The 17512-nt window shown below is 54.2% G+C and overlaps 1 protein-coding gene across 3 annotated transcripts; it reads right to left on the bottom strand.

The window, feature by feature from the left end:
- Positions 1 to 8678: 8678 nt before the first annotated feature.
- Positions 8679 to 14575, bottom strand: LOC132430811 (zinc finger protein 22). Of its 3 annotated transcripts, XM_060020045.1 has the most exons (4): positions 14334 to 14437; positions 13910 to 14057; positions 11086 to 11976; positions 8679 to 9397 (listed from the first exon to the last, which is right to left on the bottom strand). In XM_060020045.1, exon 3 carries the CDS (start codon positions 11946 to 11948, stop codon positions 11334 to 11336), a length of 615 nt encoding a protein of 204 aa, XP_059876028.1. In that variant the 5' UTR covers positions 11949 to 11976; positions 13910 to 14057; positions 14334 to 14437; the 3' UTR covers positions 8679 to 9397; positions 11086 to 11333. The 3 variants fall into 3 exon arrangements, with proteins under 3 accessions (XP_059876028.1, XP_059876029.1, XP_059876027.1); XM_060020046.1 differs by lacking the exons at positions 13910 to 14057; positions 14334 to 14437 and adding an exon at positions 14497 to 14575; XM_060020044.1 differs by lacking the exon at positions 13910 to 14057 and having other exon boundaries at positions 14334 to 14429.
- Positions 14576 to 17512: the final 2937 nt, after the last annotated feature.

The following is a 17512-nucleotide window of genomic DNA, read 5'->3' as shown; positions in this document are numbered from 1 at the left end:
TGCAAAATACCAAAAGAAAACTGAAAAGTTAAAATCAATAAATATCTACAGAGAGCAACATATCAACTTTGCTGTTACATGTAGTCTCAAAAGTATTTCATTACATTTGAAACTATTAATAAGTTTAATTTGCTATATTATAAAATTTCCTGAATATGCCCCAGTAATGGCCAAAAACCCCGTGTCAGTTAAGACAACAAATATTTATATAGCACCTGACGTGTGCCAGGCATTGTACTGTCCTTGGTGCTTACATCTGAAGGGGGAGATCATGAACAAGCAAACAAATAAATAAACAAGGTCATGTTTGTGATAAATGCAAGAGAGAAAATAGAGCTGGTTGATGTGAAAAAGAATAGATGGGGAGTTATTGACCTAGAGTGTTTAGAAAAGGCCTCCATGAGATGACAGCTCTACTCATACCTCAGTGGCAAGAGAGCCCTGGGAATATCTGGGAGCAGAATATTCCAGAATATTCCAGGAAGAGGGAACAAAGGCAAAGGCCTAGTGGGAGGGAGACGCAAAAGGGAGGAGATATGTGGATATATGTATATGTATAGCTGATTCACTTTGTTATAAAGCAGAAACTAACACACCATTGTAAAGCAATTATACTCCAATAAAGATGTTAAAAAGGCCTACCCATGAAAGTGTGATAAAGAAGAGTAGGAAGAGACCACAACAAACAAGTGCTGCAGAGGGTGTGGAGAGAAGGGAACCCTCCAGCACTGCTGGTGGGGAGGTAAACTGGTGCAGCCACTATGGAAAACAGTATGGAGGACCCTCAAAAAATAAAAATAGGGTTACCATATGACCCAGTAATCCCAGTCCTGAGTATATATCTGAAGAAAATGAAAACATTAATTCCAAAAGATACATGCACCCCAATGTTCATAGCAGCATGATTTACAATGGCCAAGATATGGAAGCAACCTAAGTGTCCATCAACAGATGAATGGATAAAGAAGAAGTGATGTATATATACAATGGAATACTACTCAGCCATATAAAAGACTCAAGTTTTGCCATTTGCAGCAACATGGATGGACCTGGAGAGTATTATGCTCAGTGAAATAAGTCAGACAGAGAAAGACATATACTGTATGTTATCACTTATACATGGAATCTAAAAAATAAAACACGTGAATGATATAACAAAACAGAAACAGACTCACAGATACAGAGAAATAGTAGCTACAAGTGGGAAGAGGGAAGTGGGGAGAGGCAAGATGGGGTAGGGGGACAAGAGGTACAAACTACAAGAGGTATAAAATAAATAAGCTACAAGGATACATTGTACATCACAGGGAATATAGCCGATATTTTATTATAATAACTTAAAGTATAATTTATAAAAATTTGAATCCTTATGTTGTACATCTGAAACCAACATGATGTTGTAAATCAACTATACTTTAAAAAATGTTTTTTAATTTAAAATAAAAAAGCAGCGGAGGAGGAAGGTATAGTGTAATGGGAAGGGGGAAGGATTGCACAGAACAGACAACAGAGGTAACCCTAAAAAGAAGCTCTGTTTGGGCTTCCTTGGTGGCGCAGTGCTTAAGAATCCACCTGCCAATGCAGGGGACACAGGTTCGAGCCCTGGTCCGGGAAGATCCCACACGCCGCAGAGCAACGAAGCCCGTGCACCACAACTACTGAGCCTGTGCTCTACAGTCTGCGAGCCACAACTACTGAAGCCCACGCGCCTAAAGCCTGCGCTCCCCAACAAGAGAAGCCACCGCAATGAGAAGCCCACATGCCGCAGTGAGAAGCCCGCGCACTGCACTGAAGAGTAACCCCCGCTGGCCGCAACTAGAGAGAGCCCACATGCAGCAACGAAGATACAATGCGTCCCAAAATAAATAAGTAATTTTTTTTAAAAAAGAAACTTTGTTTGGTTTTTGTTTTGTTTGCTTGTTTGGGGTTTGGATTTTTTTATTGCAAATAAATTGAATTTTAGCAAATGCTTTTCCTGCATCTATTGAGATGTTCATGTTTTTTCTCCATTACCTGCTGCAGTGGTATATTTCTTTAATAGAATTTTCTGATGTTGAACCATCTTTCTATATGTCTGATAAAGCCTTCTTGGTCACGATGCATTTTAAAATATATTTCTGGATTTTATTTGCCAATATCTCATTTTGGATTTTTGCGATTCTACTCAAGGGTGAGATTGGCTGAAAATTTTCCTTCGTTGTCCTGTCCTTGTCTGGTTTCATTGTCAAGGTTTTACCAGCCTCATTAAAAGAGTTTGGGAGTATTTTTCACCCTATTCTCTGGAACAGTTTGTATATGAAGAATTACCTCATCATTAGAGGTGGACAAGCCTTCCCAGTTAAAGCTATCTGGACTCCTATCTTAATTTACTTTTATCTTTCTTATTATTTTTCTCCTTCTTTGGGCATATTCTGTTGTTCATTTCCTAACTTCTTAAGTTAAACTCTTGACTTTTTGATTTTCAAAATGTCCTCTGTTCTGATGAATACATTTAAAAGTAAAATTTTCCTCTTGCATGACACAAGGTTTGAAACATAGTGTTTTCATAGTCATTCATTCATAAATATTTTATCATTTCCATTACAATTTCTTCTGTAATCTGTAAATTATTAATAAGTGTGTTTTTACATAAACACATAAATTCCTGAATATACAGAAGCTTTTGTGGGTTTTTTGTTAATTATAGGTACATATCGTTTTATGGCGCTCCACAGATAATGCATTTTTTACAAATTGAAGATTTATGGCAACCCTGCGTCAAGCAAGTCTATCTGCGTCATTTTTCCAACAGCCTTTGCTCACATCACGTCTCTGTGCCGCATTTTAGTAATTCTTGCAATATTTCAAACATCTTCATTATTATAATATGAAATAAGATGTTAATACTTGTGTTACAGTGATCTGTGATCAGTGATCTTTGATGTTACTACTGCGACTTACTGAAGGCTCAGGTGGGAGTTAGAAGTTTTTAGCAATAAAGTATTTTTAGATTAAGGTGTGTACACTGTTTTTTTAAAGACATGATGCTACTGCACACTTAACAGACTACCGTATAGTGTAAACAGAACTTTTATATACACTGGGAAACAAAAAAAAATTCACGTGACTTGCTTCTTTGCGATATTTGCTTTATTGCGGGGGTCTGAAACCGAACCAGAAATATCTCAGAGGTGTACCTGTATTTCTAATTTTATTGCATTCACAGAATATTCACAGATTGTATTCACAGAATATGATCTATCAGTGATATCTGGGTTTTTTTTAACGTTGTCCAATAAGTGGGACTGCTGTATTCACTGGCTCTGTTTCTTGATTTTCTCATATTGCAAGATTTCCTGAATACACTCCAGTGATGGCCAAGAGAGCAGTCCCATTTTATACAACCCTCTCCAGGCATTAGGGAGAAGTGACTGTAAACATACCAACCAGGGAGAGGCAATAGGAACAGAAAGAAAATCCAAAGGGGATATTTTTGTTCCAACTCCAGCATCCTACGCAGAGCATGAATCCAATCAAAACCAACATTCACGCAACAAGGCCATCTACCTGGTCACTGGGGGACTGCAGAGAGATTTGCACAGTAAAAGTGAGAGAGAAACCAGAGCACCGGCTGGACCAGCCAGACAGCCCCGGACCCTGTCAGCCCCCTCCTGGGAACATGTGCTCAGGCATCCCTCAGAGTTCCCGGGATTCATATTTTGCCATCACCCTGGCCAGAGCTACTGGGTCTGGAGTGTACCTGCCCCCGGTACTCACAAGCCACATCAAAGTGTGGGGAGAATGAACTCTGTCCAAGGGATGGTGACTAGTCACACCAAACCTGTCTCTGGGATTCTGTGGGGGAGACAGAGAGGGACACACAGAGCAGAGGGCGGAGATGTCAAGGGCAGTAGCAGAGAGAACAAGCATTATCCTCGAAGCAGCAGGCACCGTGAGCTAGCGCGGAGACGAGGTGGGAAAGCGACGGCCATGGTGTCCCGCTCCACCAGCCTGAAACATGCTGCTTCTTATGTGCAAATAAAGATTGAGCGCTCCCCAGCCCCCGGAACTCTATGGCGTCCATTCCTCCTGCAGGAGACCACAACGCACACACCCCCAGTAATTTCTGGGAGTACTTGCACGCAGTGGAGGCTGCCTGTCCCCTCCGTCCCTCAGCCACTGTCTCTGCCACCTCTCAGGACCCACATGCACCATCATGCCACCTGGCTCCGGAACGCCTCTTGTCCCACACACGGACGCAGTTCACGCTGCTCCTATCAACTAAGGCTCTCTTGAACCCACGTGCTTGAAACCTGATCTCAGGAGTTGCTGCTTGTCTCCTAGCAGATTTCCACAAGCTGGGGAAGGACCAGCTCAGCCCCTCGGGTCTTTCCCACATCTCAGAGGCCCCTGTCCCCAGGCGTTCTGACCAACAACAGCCTTTTTAAAATGATTATTATTAAACACAACAGCTAACATGCTTGGTCTGAAGCATCTGCGTTTGAAATGCTACCCAAGTCTAAAGCTAGGTCGAGAAAAGCAGTGGGTATTTGTTCTACGTGGGTTTCACCATCTCACAAAGCACATGGCCACCTCCAATCTGTCCATCTACCAGCAGCTCTTTGATGAAAGCCTACAGCACCACGCAGAACTAAACAAAGATGCTACTCACGATCTCTTGTCTGTGCAAGAGCCTTGGAGCGTGTATCCCGCTGCTACACTGCCTTAGGTTGGGGTCCTTGGAAGCAAGCCTGAGTCAAGGATTCTGTTCAAGGGGAACGAGAACTGTTGGCAGGTGCTCTCTGCAGAAGGGAAGTGGGAAGTGGGCTCTGGTGGAGGAAGGAGCCAGGGATGTGGTCTCAGCAGGACCCCCGGGTCGCCTGTTCCCTCGGGAGCCCCGAGCAGAGGCTGCACTTGGAGCTGGCCCCTCTGGGGTCAGCAGTCACTCGCAGTGGTAGGGGTGGGCTGGGGGCAGCCCCCTGAGCTGGGCAGCTGGGAACCATTAACAGCCGATGCCCACGATAGCTTGGAAAGGGGATCCAGCGGGGCACAGCCACGGCACACACCCTCTCACTTGGGCGTTATTAGGGTGAGGAAAGTGAGGCTTCGTGATGTTTTGAAGGGGGGTCATAAGGTGGGTGCAGAGACCAGGTGGAGGAACTGCTCTGCTTTCTCGGGGCTGGCCTTTTCCTGGGCTTTTCTCTTCTGTGCTGTGTTCTGTGTTAATGGAAAATTCTCATAAAGCCAGGCCGGGCCGGCCAGGTCAGGATGGGCACGGCTGATGAATGCTCTGCTCCCCAGGGCGGGGGTGGGGGGCGACCGTGGATGGGATCCTGGACCCTGGTGGAGGCAGCGTCTCGTCTCTACACCCCACAAGCTGCCTAAGAAAACACACGCTTCAGTTTGCTCCCTTTAGACAGTAGGGTCGATGGCATGTCGGAGTCAAAAGGTCCCCCTCAAAGAGGGGGGAAGCGAGGTAGGGCAGACCACCTGCACACACGATGACGGCCTGGGCATCTTGTTAAAAGGCAGTTTCTGGGACTTCCCTGGTGGTCCAGTGCGTAAGACTCTGCACTCCCAGCGCAGGGGGCACGGGTTTGATGCCTGGCCGGGGAACTAGATCCCGCATGCATGCCACAAACTAAAGAGTCTGTGTCCCCAACTAAGACCCGGCACAGCCAAAATAAAGAAATATTTTTAAATAATAATAATAATAAAAAACCCGGTGGTTTTCTGTATATATTTTTTTAAATGCCGTTTCTGATTAGAGTCGGGAGGGGGGGCTGTGATCTTGCGGTTATAACAAGCCACCAGGTTGCTGGGCTCCCACCTGGAGTCCACTCGCCCGCCTTCTCGCCTCTGGGCTCCCCTGGTGGACCATCCCTTCCCCACGCGCAGACCACGGGCTCCAGGCGGAGCTGACCCTCTCCAGGCAGTGTGTGCCCAGGCCTGGCCATCCAGCGCGTGGCGTCCCCCAGGCCTGGTGCGGCCTCTGCCCCGGCAACAAGTATCGACCGATTCCAGCCGACGACAGTCAGCCCTGCAAGGGGTTCAGACCGTCAGGGAAGGAGCTGAGCCTGAGCTGGCGGAAGGCCCAGCTACTGCCCGCGCCTTCCTGCCCCGCGAGGCGGGAGGCAGCTGACACGAAGGAGGGCGGAGCCGGCGTCACGGTCAAGTCCCCGCCCTTCTCAGTTACGGAGCCTGCGGTTCCCCTTTCTGGTGTTCCTGGATTTGAGTTGAACAAGGATCCTGCCTGATTCACCTACAACAGCCCCGGGTCTCAAAAGACCCTGTCGTTGCATTACTACCGCTCAGGACCCTCTTTGGCTGATAGAGACAATTGATGCAACCCCAAATCTGAATCAAAGAGTAAGGCACAGAAGGAAGGTTCTGGAGTGAGCCTGGGCCACGAGCAGGCCCAGCCCCTCACCAGGAACAGGAGGAAGATCGCTCATCCGCGTCTCGGCAGCGCGGTGGCAGGCCGGGCGTAACTCCAGTCTCCAGAGCCTTCTGCTGCGGAAGACTCCCGGGCTGTGAAGTGGCAGTGGCCGGGCCCACCCGCGGCAGGAGACAGCGGCAGGACAATGACGGCACGCCTGCCCCTACGTGGGGCTTTGCAGTGCGCACGGTGTATATACACGCATTCATCCGATTCTCACAACCCACGAGGCAGGAGGAACAGATAAGGAGACCAGGGCCAGGAGAGAGACGCGACCAGCCAGGGCCTCTGGGTGGGGATGGGCCAGCCCACCTGAGGGTGCTGAGGGAAGCACCTCGAAGGTTCTCAGCAGGTCCGCCTCGCTGTGCACCGAGCAAGCTGCCGGGGGACTGCCTCAAGGGGCCCGGTATCCATTACCCACATCCAGGTAGTGGCCATTATCCACGTGGGGGAGCCCGAGCTGACTCACTGCTGTGGCTTTGGAGCGATGCGACCTTGAACGTAACTCCTCAAGAAATGATGGAGGCGGAGCTGGAGGCCACCTCCCTGCTCCCAGCTGAGCCCCAAATGACCACTCCTCACGTGAGCTGATGTTGAGAGAACATTGATTCCCCTTGGTCAGCTCCAGCAAGCGTCAGCAACCTAGGGAGACGTCCAGCCTGGACATCCATTGACACACGCTCCTGCGGAGTCGGTGAGGGTGGGGTCTCTCCTGTCCCACTGCCCCGAGGAGGGGAGAACCCAAGGCCTCCTGCAGCTGTTATTGCCCAGGAAAGCCAGCCCACAGCCAATAAGATACACTCACCAGAGGACTCACGTCCCCCTCCCCGTCACACCTCCCATCACCTCCCACCCGACAGCTTCCAGCACTGGACCCACCAGCCAGTCGGCAACTACTTCCTGAGTGTTGTGAGCCCAGCCCTGTGCTACACCCTGCTGGGGTTCAAGAAGGAATGACACAGCCCTTGCCTTCAGGGAGCTCCCAGTCTCAGTGGAGGTTTCACATGCACACGCGCGTGCACACACACACACACACACACGCACACACACGGGAAACGGGAGTACCGTAAGTCCCCTACATACGAACGGGTTCTGTTCCAAGAGCATGTTCGTAAGTCCAATTTGTTCGTAAGTCCAGCAAAGCTAGCTTAGGTACCCAGCTAACACAATTGGAGGGCAAGCTGCAATTTCACTCACGCCTGACGCTGACGGAATGCACGCTCACATCTTTGAAAGTTCGCAATTTGAAGGTTCATGTGTAGGGGACTTACTGCATAAGACTCCACACGAATTTCAGGCGTGTGATAGTGTGTTAACACGGGGACTGTTCAGAGGAGGGCGGAACGTGGGCTTGGTGGTCGGGAAGGCAGCCTGGTGGAGAAGAGGGCTTAGCCGGGGGTGGGGGAGGGGGGCACAGGCCAGAGCAACAGCAGGGGAAACAGAGGCAGGACCGAGGAGGGAGATGAGAGGAGAAGGGGCAACTGTGAGGGTCCTCTGGGTTGGGCCAAGGATCAGAGAGAAGGAAGTTCCAGAAGCACAGGGCCTCATTTCTCTGACCTCCCCCAGAGCAGCCTGTTATCCCAGAGCCTGGCATATGGCAGACGGTAAGAACCTACAAGCAAACTGCACTGGAGACAGGAACCCATGGGGGCCTCCTGGCAACCCTGACCAAACCTCAGCTCAGCCCTGGGACCTCTCACCTCAACACAACTCCCCCACGCCCCGCAGCACTCACGTCCCTGGGATTTGACCTACATTTCAGGACTAAAGGCCTCTCTCCACCTCCAAGGGTTTCACTAACTATAAGCTACCTCATGAAGTCTGGTTGTCATCAAAACCCAGCCCCGTCCTAGTCGGTCCCACCTCTTCTGATGGGTGGTCCAGTCTGGGGAGGCTGGGGAGCTCCAGGCCAACCTGCGCAGGTGTGAAGCCCGGAGGAGCCCTCGCCCTGCTGCTGGCCCGGCACCCCTCCTCCTGTCCCGCTGTGAAGTCCGGACACACAGAAGCTTATCTGCCAGCCTCTCTCCCTGCCCGGAGCCAGGGGGCCGCAGCAGGGAGGCTCTACTTCCTCCCCAGCCCTCCCCCTATCCTGCCGAGCGCCAGCCAGGTACAGCCCCAGCAAGCAACCGCAACCCAGAGAAGACCAGCCCAGCCCAGCGAGCTTCCAGCATCTGGGGAAGGGAAGGGAGGCTCCAGAAACCTGATGCACTGTTTGTTAGGTCTGGGAGAAAAGAGTGACTAAAAGAGGCCCCTCCTCAGAATTCTTTATTCTGAACAAGGGAAGGAAGGGCAGGGGTTGGGGAGGGCAGGGGATGAAATGCTACTCGAATGGAGGCCCTGACCTGGGGCTCTGTGTCAGGTAAGGAAGGAGTGGCGGGTTAGTCCCGGGGCCGAGGATCTCGGCCTGGAGTCCAGGAGCTCCTGGGATTGCTCGTAGATTCTTGCATCCACGTGACTATCTGTGTCTTCCTGGGGAGAAGGTTCATAACCTTTGCCATCTTGTCAGAGGGCTTCACGACCCCAAAAGTGTTAAGAACGTTGCTCTGAAAGGAGAGTGAAGCCTGCAGGTATGTGCACACCTGGGGGAAGGTCTTGTCTCTGGAGCCGAGTCTGCTACCAACTTGCTGTGTTCTCCTAGGCAGTTCACCTCCCGTCTCTGGTGGGCCAGGCGGGAGCAGAGAAGCAGGCGTCCCACACAGGCACCGTCCCTGCTGCCACGGGAGAGCGGAGGCTCACAGCCAGGCAGTCAGCACGAGCTCTTCTGCGGCTGTGACTCCCAGCAGGTCCGGGGAGTTTCTCCACCAGGGCGCAGAACCTGCCTCCAATTCCAGGCTCCATGTGTCCCTCTGCTGTCAGCTCCCGAGGTAGGTCTTCTTAGGGGACGTGTCCTCATGCCGGGGCACAGGCCCAGGGCCCCATTCCTAGTCACTGTGTCAGATGTGCCTTGCACACAGCCCAGAGGTCCTGTAAAGTCCTCATCTGTTCACAAAGACAAAGAGACCAGGGTCAGGTCTGGGGTGGGATGTGGCCCTGCCCAGCCCCCGTCAGCCATCTCTCCAGGGCTACGAGGGAGCAGTCATGGGCCCCCTGCACCCATCCAGGACTTTGAGTCCTCTTAGCCCCTACCAAGCACCCAAGCATTACTAATCCCATTTACCAACGAGACAACATGGGTTCAGGGCACTTGGTGACTGGCTCCAGATGTCCTGGGTCCCGATTTAATCTCTTAATCTCCACCACTAAGTACTAGTCCACAGTGCAACAGCCACCTAGGGGCGGCAGGCAGAGGACAACTGATCGCTGAGAAGCCCCGTGGCTCTAAGGAAGGGCAGAGCGCAGGGATGGGTCTCCAGCGCTGAGCACAGGACTAGGTGTGGAACAAGGGCTCTATGAGAGCAGGTCCTCTGCCAGCCCCCAGCTTCCTTCCTCCCAACCCATTACCCAGGATGCCATGTCCCCTTCAGACACCCACAGCCCCTAGCAATGCCCCTGCCCAGGCTCACATTCCCACATCCCCAAAGTCCCATTTTCCCACCTGTAAGAGCCTCTCTTAACAATGATACAGTAGAAATGAAGGGTCTTGGGGTCCAGAACCCAAAATGAGGTCCAGGCTTCTACCGCTGCACCGCTAGCTCCTACGTGTGATTTAGGGCCAGCTTGGGTGAGTCTCGGTGTCCTTGTCTGCCAAATGGCTGAGAAGCCCAGGCCTCCGAGCATCAACTTGGAATCTGAGGCCCGGGGGAGGGGTCCTGGCTCTCCCCTTTCTCACTGCATGACCTCGGCCAAGCCTCCTGGGGAGCCTCCCTTTCTTTTGCCCGGATGACCCCAGGACCTCGAGGCTCCTGCCCGTCCCACTTCCATCTCTCCTCAGTGCTTCCAGCTGTCCCTGAGCTGCACTTGAGATCACTGGGCTCTTCCCATTAAACAGCTCAGTGTCCCCTCTCTCTGCCACAAAGTCCTTTGTAGAGCAAATGTGAACCTCCAAGGTAGGACCCCTGCCTTGGAAACCTTCCACACCCTTGTTCTCCCTGTTCGTCCCCAGGACCCAGTTCAAGCCATCAAATTGCCTTGGGCGACACCATTCACCTCGCCTCCCAGAGCACTTTGCAGTCTGTCCCCACAAGAGCCGACAGTCGGCATCACCCTGTATAAGCGAGCATCCCAGGGGACAGGGCCTGTGGCTGTGCTCTTCCCAAGAGCCCTGCACGGCACACTGCTTGGCACACTGGGGCGCTCAATTAATGACGTCACCCTCTCTTGTCTGCTAACAGCAATTACAATCCTCACAATATACCAGGGAGGAGGACCCCTCATCGTTAGCCCCAACTCACAGATAAGCAAACTGGGTCATGAAGTGCAATGACTTCTCAAGGGTACCAAACAGTAAGTGCTGGCGCCAGGAGACCCTAGGGGCTGCGGGTGGGCTTGCGGATTGTGGAGAGCACGCCCTCCGGGTCGCTTTCAGGAGACCCTAGGGGCTGGGGGTGGGCTTGCGGACTGTGGAGAGCACCCCCTCCAGGTCGCTTTCAACTCTGACATTCAGGAAATGAAGATCTAGTAAGAAGCTAGTCGTAGACCTAGGAGCTCATTACGCCCCACCTCCCTCACCTGTCCCCACCTGACCCCGAACAAGTCTGAGACGGGCTCTGGCCAGCGCCGGGTCTCACCTGCTCTAAGCCGGGTGGGCCTGCGGAGGAAAACCAACGCAGGGGCCCAAAGCAGCCGTGTGCAGCCAGCCAGAGGGAACTGGGGAAGGAGCGGAAGGAGGCGGCCCACTCCTTTGAGACCCCAAGCCAGCCCTCCCAGTCTCCCGGGATCCCAGCCAGAGAGGGGGCCGAAGCCCAGCGCCATCTCCAGAGGTCACGGATGCGGCTCTGGGGCAGAAAACAGCCGGAGGCAGCAGGTCCAGCGCGCATCAGAGCACGCGGCCTAAATGGGCCGCCTGGCCCTCGGGCCCGTGGCCGTGGCTGCGCTGGTGGGTCTTGAGCGAGCCTTCGCGTGCGAAGCTCTTGCCGCAGCGGGCGCAGAAGTAGGGCCTCCGCTCCCCGAAGACGCCGGGGCGGCGCGGGTGCGGCGCGGGCATGCGCGCGTGGGTGCGCTGGTGGTTGAGCAGGAAGCGCGGCTCGCGGAAGCAGCGGCCGCACTGCGTGCACTGGTGCGGCTTCTCGCCGCTGTGGATACGCTGGTGCGTGAGCAGGTTCTGCTTGAGGCTGAAGCAGCGCCCGCACTCGGGGCAGGGGAAGGGCCGCTCGCCTGTGTGGGTGCGCTGATGCACCTCGAGGTTGTGCTTGACGCTGAAGGCCTTGCCGCACTCGGGGCACACGAAGGCGGCCGCGCGGCCCACTCCGGCATGCGCCTTCTGGTGCCGCACCAGGCTGGGCTGCTGCGAGAAGGTCTGGCCGCACAGTGGGCAGCGGTGCGGCTGCTCCTCCGCAGGGTGGTGGATGACCAGGCCTCGATCGTCCCCCAGGCCCTCCTCCCCGTCCCCCACAGGGGGGGACCTGTCCCCGGAGGACGCCAGTTCGGTCATGGGCGCTTCCGGCTGCAATCACCGGCCCCTGGGGAGGCAGAAGCAGAGAGAGTAGTCAGGGGGCACCCGAGGATCACCCAGGCCCCAGCCTCAGGGAGGACACTCCCCTGGGCTCCCACGGCTTCCAGAACCCGCCACTCTCCAGTCCTGTTCGAGCCTGTGTCCCCCTGCTGGAATGCCCTTCTTTCTCCTTTACCCCTAATCACATCCTACCCCTCCTTCAGGCCTTTCTAAAATGACACTTCCTGCTAGAATCCTTCCTTGACCTCTTCAGCCCCTCCGGAGCCACGTGACCCAACCCTGTGACCCTCACTCATCACACAGCATGCCGGTCTGTCAGGCCACCTCTGTCTCCCTGCCCTGTGAGCACCTTAAGGACAGAGATGCTTGCTTTTTTTTTTTTTTTTTTTTTTGCGGTACGCGGGCCTCTCACTGTCGTGGCACAGGCTCTGGACGCGCAGGGTCCGGACGCGCAGGCTCAGCGGCCATGGCTCACGGGCCCAGCCGCTCCGCGGCAATGTGGGATCTTCCCGGACCGGGGCACGAACCCGTGTGCCCTGCATTGGCAGGCGGTCTCTCAACCACTGCGCCACCAGGGAAGCCCAAGAGCTGCTTCCTTTTGTGCCCCGCATCAAACACTGTGCCTGCCACACAAGGCATTGAATCAATGCTGATGAGTAATATTCAGGGACTCCTAGTATTGTAAGTTATACTGAACCTGGATGCGTCTTATCTCTCCAACCAGATTCTCAAGAAGGGGGGTAGGGAGGTGCATCCCCAATCTGGAGGGAAGGGTGGGTCAACAGTGGTTTAAAGATATTTTTGCAGAGCTTCAAAAAAGAAACAAAAGCCCCGTAAACTTGAAAGTAACCTCAGTTAAACATTAAGGCAGCAGCTCTTTGTTTATCAAAATGAGGCATGCCTGTAAAAGGTTTGCAAGTCACTGAACCACACTGTGAGCTCCCAAAGGGCGGGTCTCAGCTTGATTCCTCTTGGCATCTGGCATCGCCCCAGCAAAGCCTGGCCCAAGGCTGAGGAACACTCAAAGCTCAACAAACACCCCCAAGTTCAGTTCCATCCCGTTCACACTGGTTCTCCTAAGGATCCTCTTTCCCAGGGCACTGTGTTCCTCTTAAATTGTTTCCCACTGTCCTCACAACAGCCCTGAGGAAGGGGCAGGCTTATTGAACCCCACTTTATAGATGGGGAAACTGAGGCTCAGTGAGGCCCACTTACTTGCCCAGGGTCACACAGCAAGGTGAACCAAGACTAGGCCTTAAGTTTCCTCACTGTCAAAATCTCTTTTCAACATAGTAGTTGCTCACCAGCTAAGTTCGCCTCAAAACACACAAACACACACACACACAAGACCACCACCCTCCTGGCCACCAGCACAGCGCCATCAATACCCAAAGGACCACTGCTTCTGCGGCACTGTCTGCGGCCACCACCCTCACACCTCCCCAAAACCCTAGGCTCCTGCTCTGTAGAGCGCTGGGGCCTGCTGGGAGGGAAGGAGCTGGCCACTCCCCTGCATTTCCCCACCCCCAACTGGGAAGCTTGCTGGCCCTTCCCCTGGTCCTCCATGCAGACCTTCTCCACACTTCCAGTCTCTCTGCTAACCACAAGCTCAGTGGACCTATCGGCAGAGTGGGGTCCCAGAGGCACCCCCTCTGTCTCCCCCTACCCTCAGGCTGGGGTGGAACGCCACTCACCCAGGAGAAGGGGACAAGTACTACTTGCAATAGACCCCACCCACAAGTCTTTCCCCAGGCAGCTGCATGGACGTTTGCAAAGACAGATCATCGCTGTCCCCTTGGCCAGTCTCAGCCCGGCCTTGTCTCTGGGCAGCCTCCCCACTCCCCAGCTATACCCCTGACCAAGGGCCCCGCCCGCCGAGAGCGTCCAAGGTCTTGCCCCCCCTGTCTCCCCAAGGTTCCTCCATCCCATCCCACACTCACAGACCAGGCTGCGCCCCAGTTCCTCCGGCCTCCAACAGTGGCTCTTTCCTCGAGTCTGCGCTGCCCAAGGCAAATACGGTAACTCTCCGCAGCGCCTCCCGCGCCCCTTCCACCCTCATAAAGACGGCCAGCCTTCCGCACCGCTGTCCTTTTCAAATACCGGCATTAATCAAAAGAGCTGACCCCACCCACCCGACCCCCCCGCGCACAGCCTTGCCAATTCCTGAGGCCGGAGCGATCCTGGAGAAATATGGTAAACTCTGTGTCGCAACCCCACCCCCACTAAAATATGTAGGCCTCCCACTCTGCTGCAGCAACCCACCCCATTCCGCTACAAGCACCGGCTCCCTTAGGGAATTCATGCAACCCACGCCCTCCCGCTCCCGCAGCGCCGGGGGGGAACCACGCAACCATGGATAAATACATAATTAAGTCGCTGCGCTCGCCACTCCCGGAAAGGGCCTGCGCGGCTCCCGGCAAATACGGTAGCGCGCCTGCAGTGACCCGCCCCCAGGGGCCGGCACTGGCCTCGGTAAATACGGTAATCTCCCGCCGAGGCCCCAGCCCTGGCCTGGCCCGAGACTCACGTGGCGCCGCCTCCCCAGCCCTCCGTCTCCTCCGCAACGCCGCAGTCGCCGACGTCGCCGCAGCCGCACAGCAGCCCCGTGAGGCTGGGAGGTCTAACTCGCCAGCAACCTGGCTGGCGGAACAAGGAGGGCTGCGAGCCCAGCGCCCGCCGGGACAGGAGAGGGAACCAGGCGGGGGCCGGTCCGGGGGCAGAACGCCCCAAGGGCCGGGTCGCCCCAACTCCCTCCGGGCCCCCTGCCCCAGCCATTCCCGGTTCAGGATTCCCCGAGGCCCCATTCAGCAGTTAGAGCCTCATCCTCACCTCCCTCATCCTACGGCAGGGCTAATAGCCCGGTCAGGCCCGCAAACTGACCCCAGCGCCTAGGAAACTGGGTCTGGGGGCGCTGGAGGGACAGAGCCTTTCCCTGCAAGAGAGAGAAGGGAGTGAACGCAGGAACGCCCCCGGCAGAGCCTTTCTGAGCAGGGGTTTCATGGGTGGGAGACAGAGCCCACCCTACCATATGGCTCGGGTTATGCTATTAGGATGAAGGGGGGAATAGAGGAGACACACCCCTACGGTCCAGTCCTCTTCAGAACTGAGCCCATTATAGTCAAGACAAAGATATTCTGTGAAAGAGCCATTTATAACACCCAGGGGAACCAGCTGGCGTGCACAGGGCGGGGCTGAATTCGTTTCCAAATGTCATTTAATAATACCCCTTACTTATATATTACTTCTCTTATTACAATGTCCTTTGTCACATATTATCTCGCGGGAGCCTTCCAATAATCATGTGCCGTCTAAGTTATACAGGTATTATTATCCCATTTCATAGATGGGAAAGTAAAATAAAACTGAAACACAGAGCGGCTCCCCCACCCTCCCTACTCCCCTGCAACCCACAGCTCTGAGTGGCAGAGCTCAGTGGAAAGGTAGGCCCAGCTCACTCTCCCTGGCATCACCCTGGTATCTTGACCTGCAAACAGAAACAGTGTGCCGAGCAGGATGAGAAGTAATCATCTCATCCAGAGTGAGAAAATGCCTCCAAATTTACATTTTGTAGACAAAGAAACTGAAGCTGGAGAAGGAAAATGATTTTTTAAATTAAAAGTGCTAGAGGAACATCAGCTAGCCTTTTCTTCCCCGGCCCTCTGTAGCTGCCAGGTGGATGAAGCAGCTGAGATTCCGGAAGGTCCAGGCAGGGCTCCTTACAGCAGACAGTGGATATGGCTGTTAGGGTGGCATTATCCCTGATGAGGGGCTCTAGAAGACACAGGCCTCCCAGCCTCAGGAGGTCCCTCCTGCAACTCTGCAGGCGCCCAGTGTGCCTTTCAGAGCCTGGGAAATGAATTCCAGGTGGGTCCAACCCTCGGAGTAAAACCAATCCCTTTCTCCCGACACCAGACCTGAAGGTCAGGCCTGCCAGCTTTCACAGCTCGCCCCGTAGACCAGTCCATCCCAGCAGGTCCGCCCTGGGTCACTCTCAGCCTCTCAAGGACCCACCTCCACCCCTACCCCCATCCATGCTGCTCCTGTGGCCCCTCACCGAGGTATGTGGAGCTTCATGAGTGAGACATCCCAAGGAGATTGGTATTTCAAATAGAGGCAACAGGGAGGGAATTCTGGGAAGCCCAAAGAAATGAATCCACCAGGATAGATGTTTACCCCAGGGTGCTCCCCTGGCATTAACAAAAGGACCCCCTAACCACTGATGATAACCCGTACCCACACTCTGCCCCGGGGCCTGCGGAGCTTGGCCCATGGAACAGCCATGCCTCCCAGCTCTCCAGCTCTTGTTGCAAAAGTCGTCACCTGCCAGAGGGACCAGCTTTCATCCCTCCCGCAGGCCGCAGGAGAAATGGGGACACTTAATAAATGACCAGAATTTTTCAAAGGCAAAATCAATAATATACCTGAGGATGTCACCTATATTTTTAGCAGCATTTTCTAGGTAACCTGTGCCAACGTAGAAAGGAACACAGCTGGGGATGGGGGAGGGGGAAGCCGACAACACCACCTATAACTCATCTCTCAGCGGGAATGCCGAGGGCTCTGGGAGGCCTCCATCCCCTGCCCTGCGTCTGTGAGTGTGACTTCTGCTGAGTCACTTCGTTTCTCTGCTTTCATACACATACACTCCCACACGCATCTCCCCTTCCGTTTTCACGTGCTGTGGTGAGCACAATAGAATGGAAGCGCAGAGATATTCTGCAAATGCAGCCATGCTTCTTCGCACAGGCAGGGCCAGAGGCTGGCATGGCAATCCCCACCACTCCACAAGGCTCATGTGACAGCTGCACTCTGGCCCTAACAAAGGCCTGGGCTTCTCACAGCCGAGAACAGCTGGCCCGTGACCTCATTCTGGGAAGAGGCATGTGCAGCTCAGCCGAGTCCTGCCCAGCGCACGGTATTCCCTCCCCCACCTCCAGGGTACACCGGCTGGACAAACGATCCCCAGGTACTCTTCCGGACCCGCGTGGTCCCTCGCAGAGATCAGCCTGGTCATCCTCTGGCTCCCCCGGCTCTGGGCTGCATCCCCAGGGCTTCTGCACTCAGCTAGGTGACCATGCTGCCCCCTACCAGCTCCTCCCGTCTCCCCAGATTGGACGGTGATCCCTAACATCCCTCCCTGAGGCACCTGTGCTGACTTCAGATAGGGATTTAGCTCACTTTTGTTCTCCCACCAGGTCCTGAGCTCCAAAGGGCAGGGACTGTGTTTTCAGCATCTCTGTATCCCAAGTGCCCAGCATATCATAGGCCCTTGGTCAATGTCTGCTGAATGAATGAATGCACGTCTGCAGATTCCACCTAAGAGTGGTGGAGGGAAAAGGTGGCCCCTCGGCCAGCAGGTGTGCCGATGTAATGTAAGGGATGAGGGGCCCCAGACATGGCTCTGAGGGCTGGGAGGCACTGCGAGACCGGAATGGTGATGTGGGGCTCTGGGCACGAGTTCACATCTGCTTCAAAGTTCTTTTTCCTTGAAGTTAAAACCCAAGATGTGACCTAGGACATCAGTTCAACCTCTAAGCTTGCAG

The sequence above is a fragment of the Delphinus delphis genome, chromosome 9 (assembly GCF_949987515.2).
Source record: "Delphinus delphis chromosome 9, mDelDel1.2, whole genome shotgun sequence".
Lineage (NCBI taxonomy): Eukaryota > Metazoa > Chordata > Mammalia > Artiodactyla > Delphinidae > Delphinus > Delphinus delphis.
Note: the sequence above shows the minus strand (reverse complement) of the source record. Positions and strands in the feature narration are given on the sequence as shown.

Coding starts and splice junctions, on each gene's coding strand:
- LOC132430811 (XM_060020046.1), bottom strand. CDS start 11,948: ATGACCGAACTGGCGTCCTCCGGGGACAGGTCCCCCCCTGTGGGGGAC.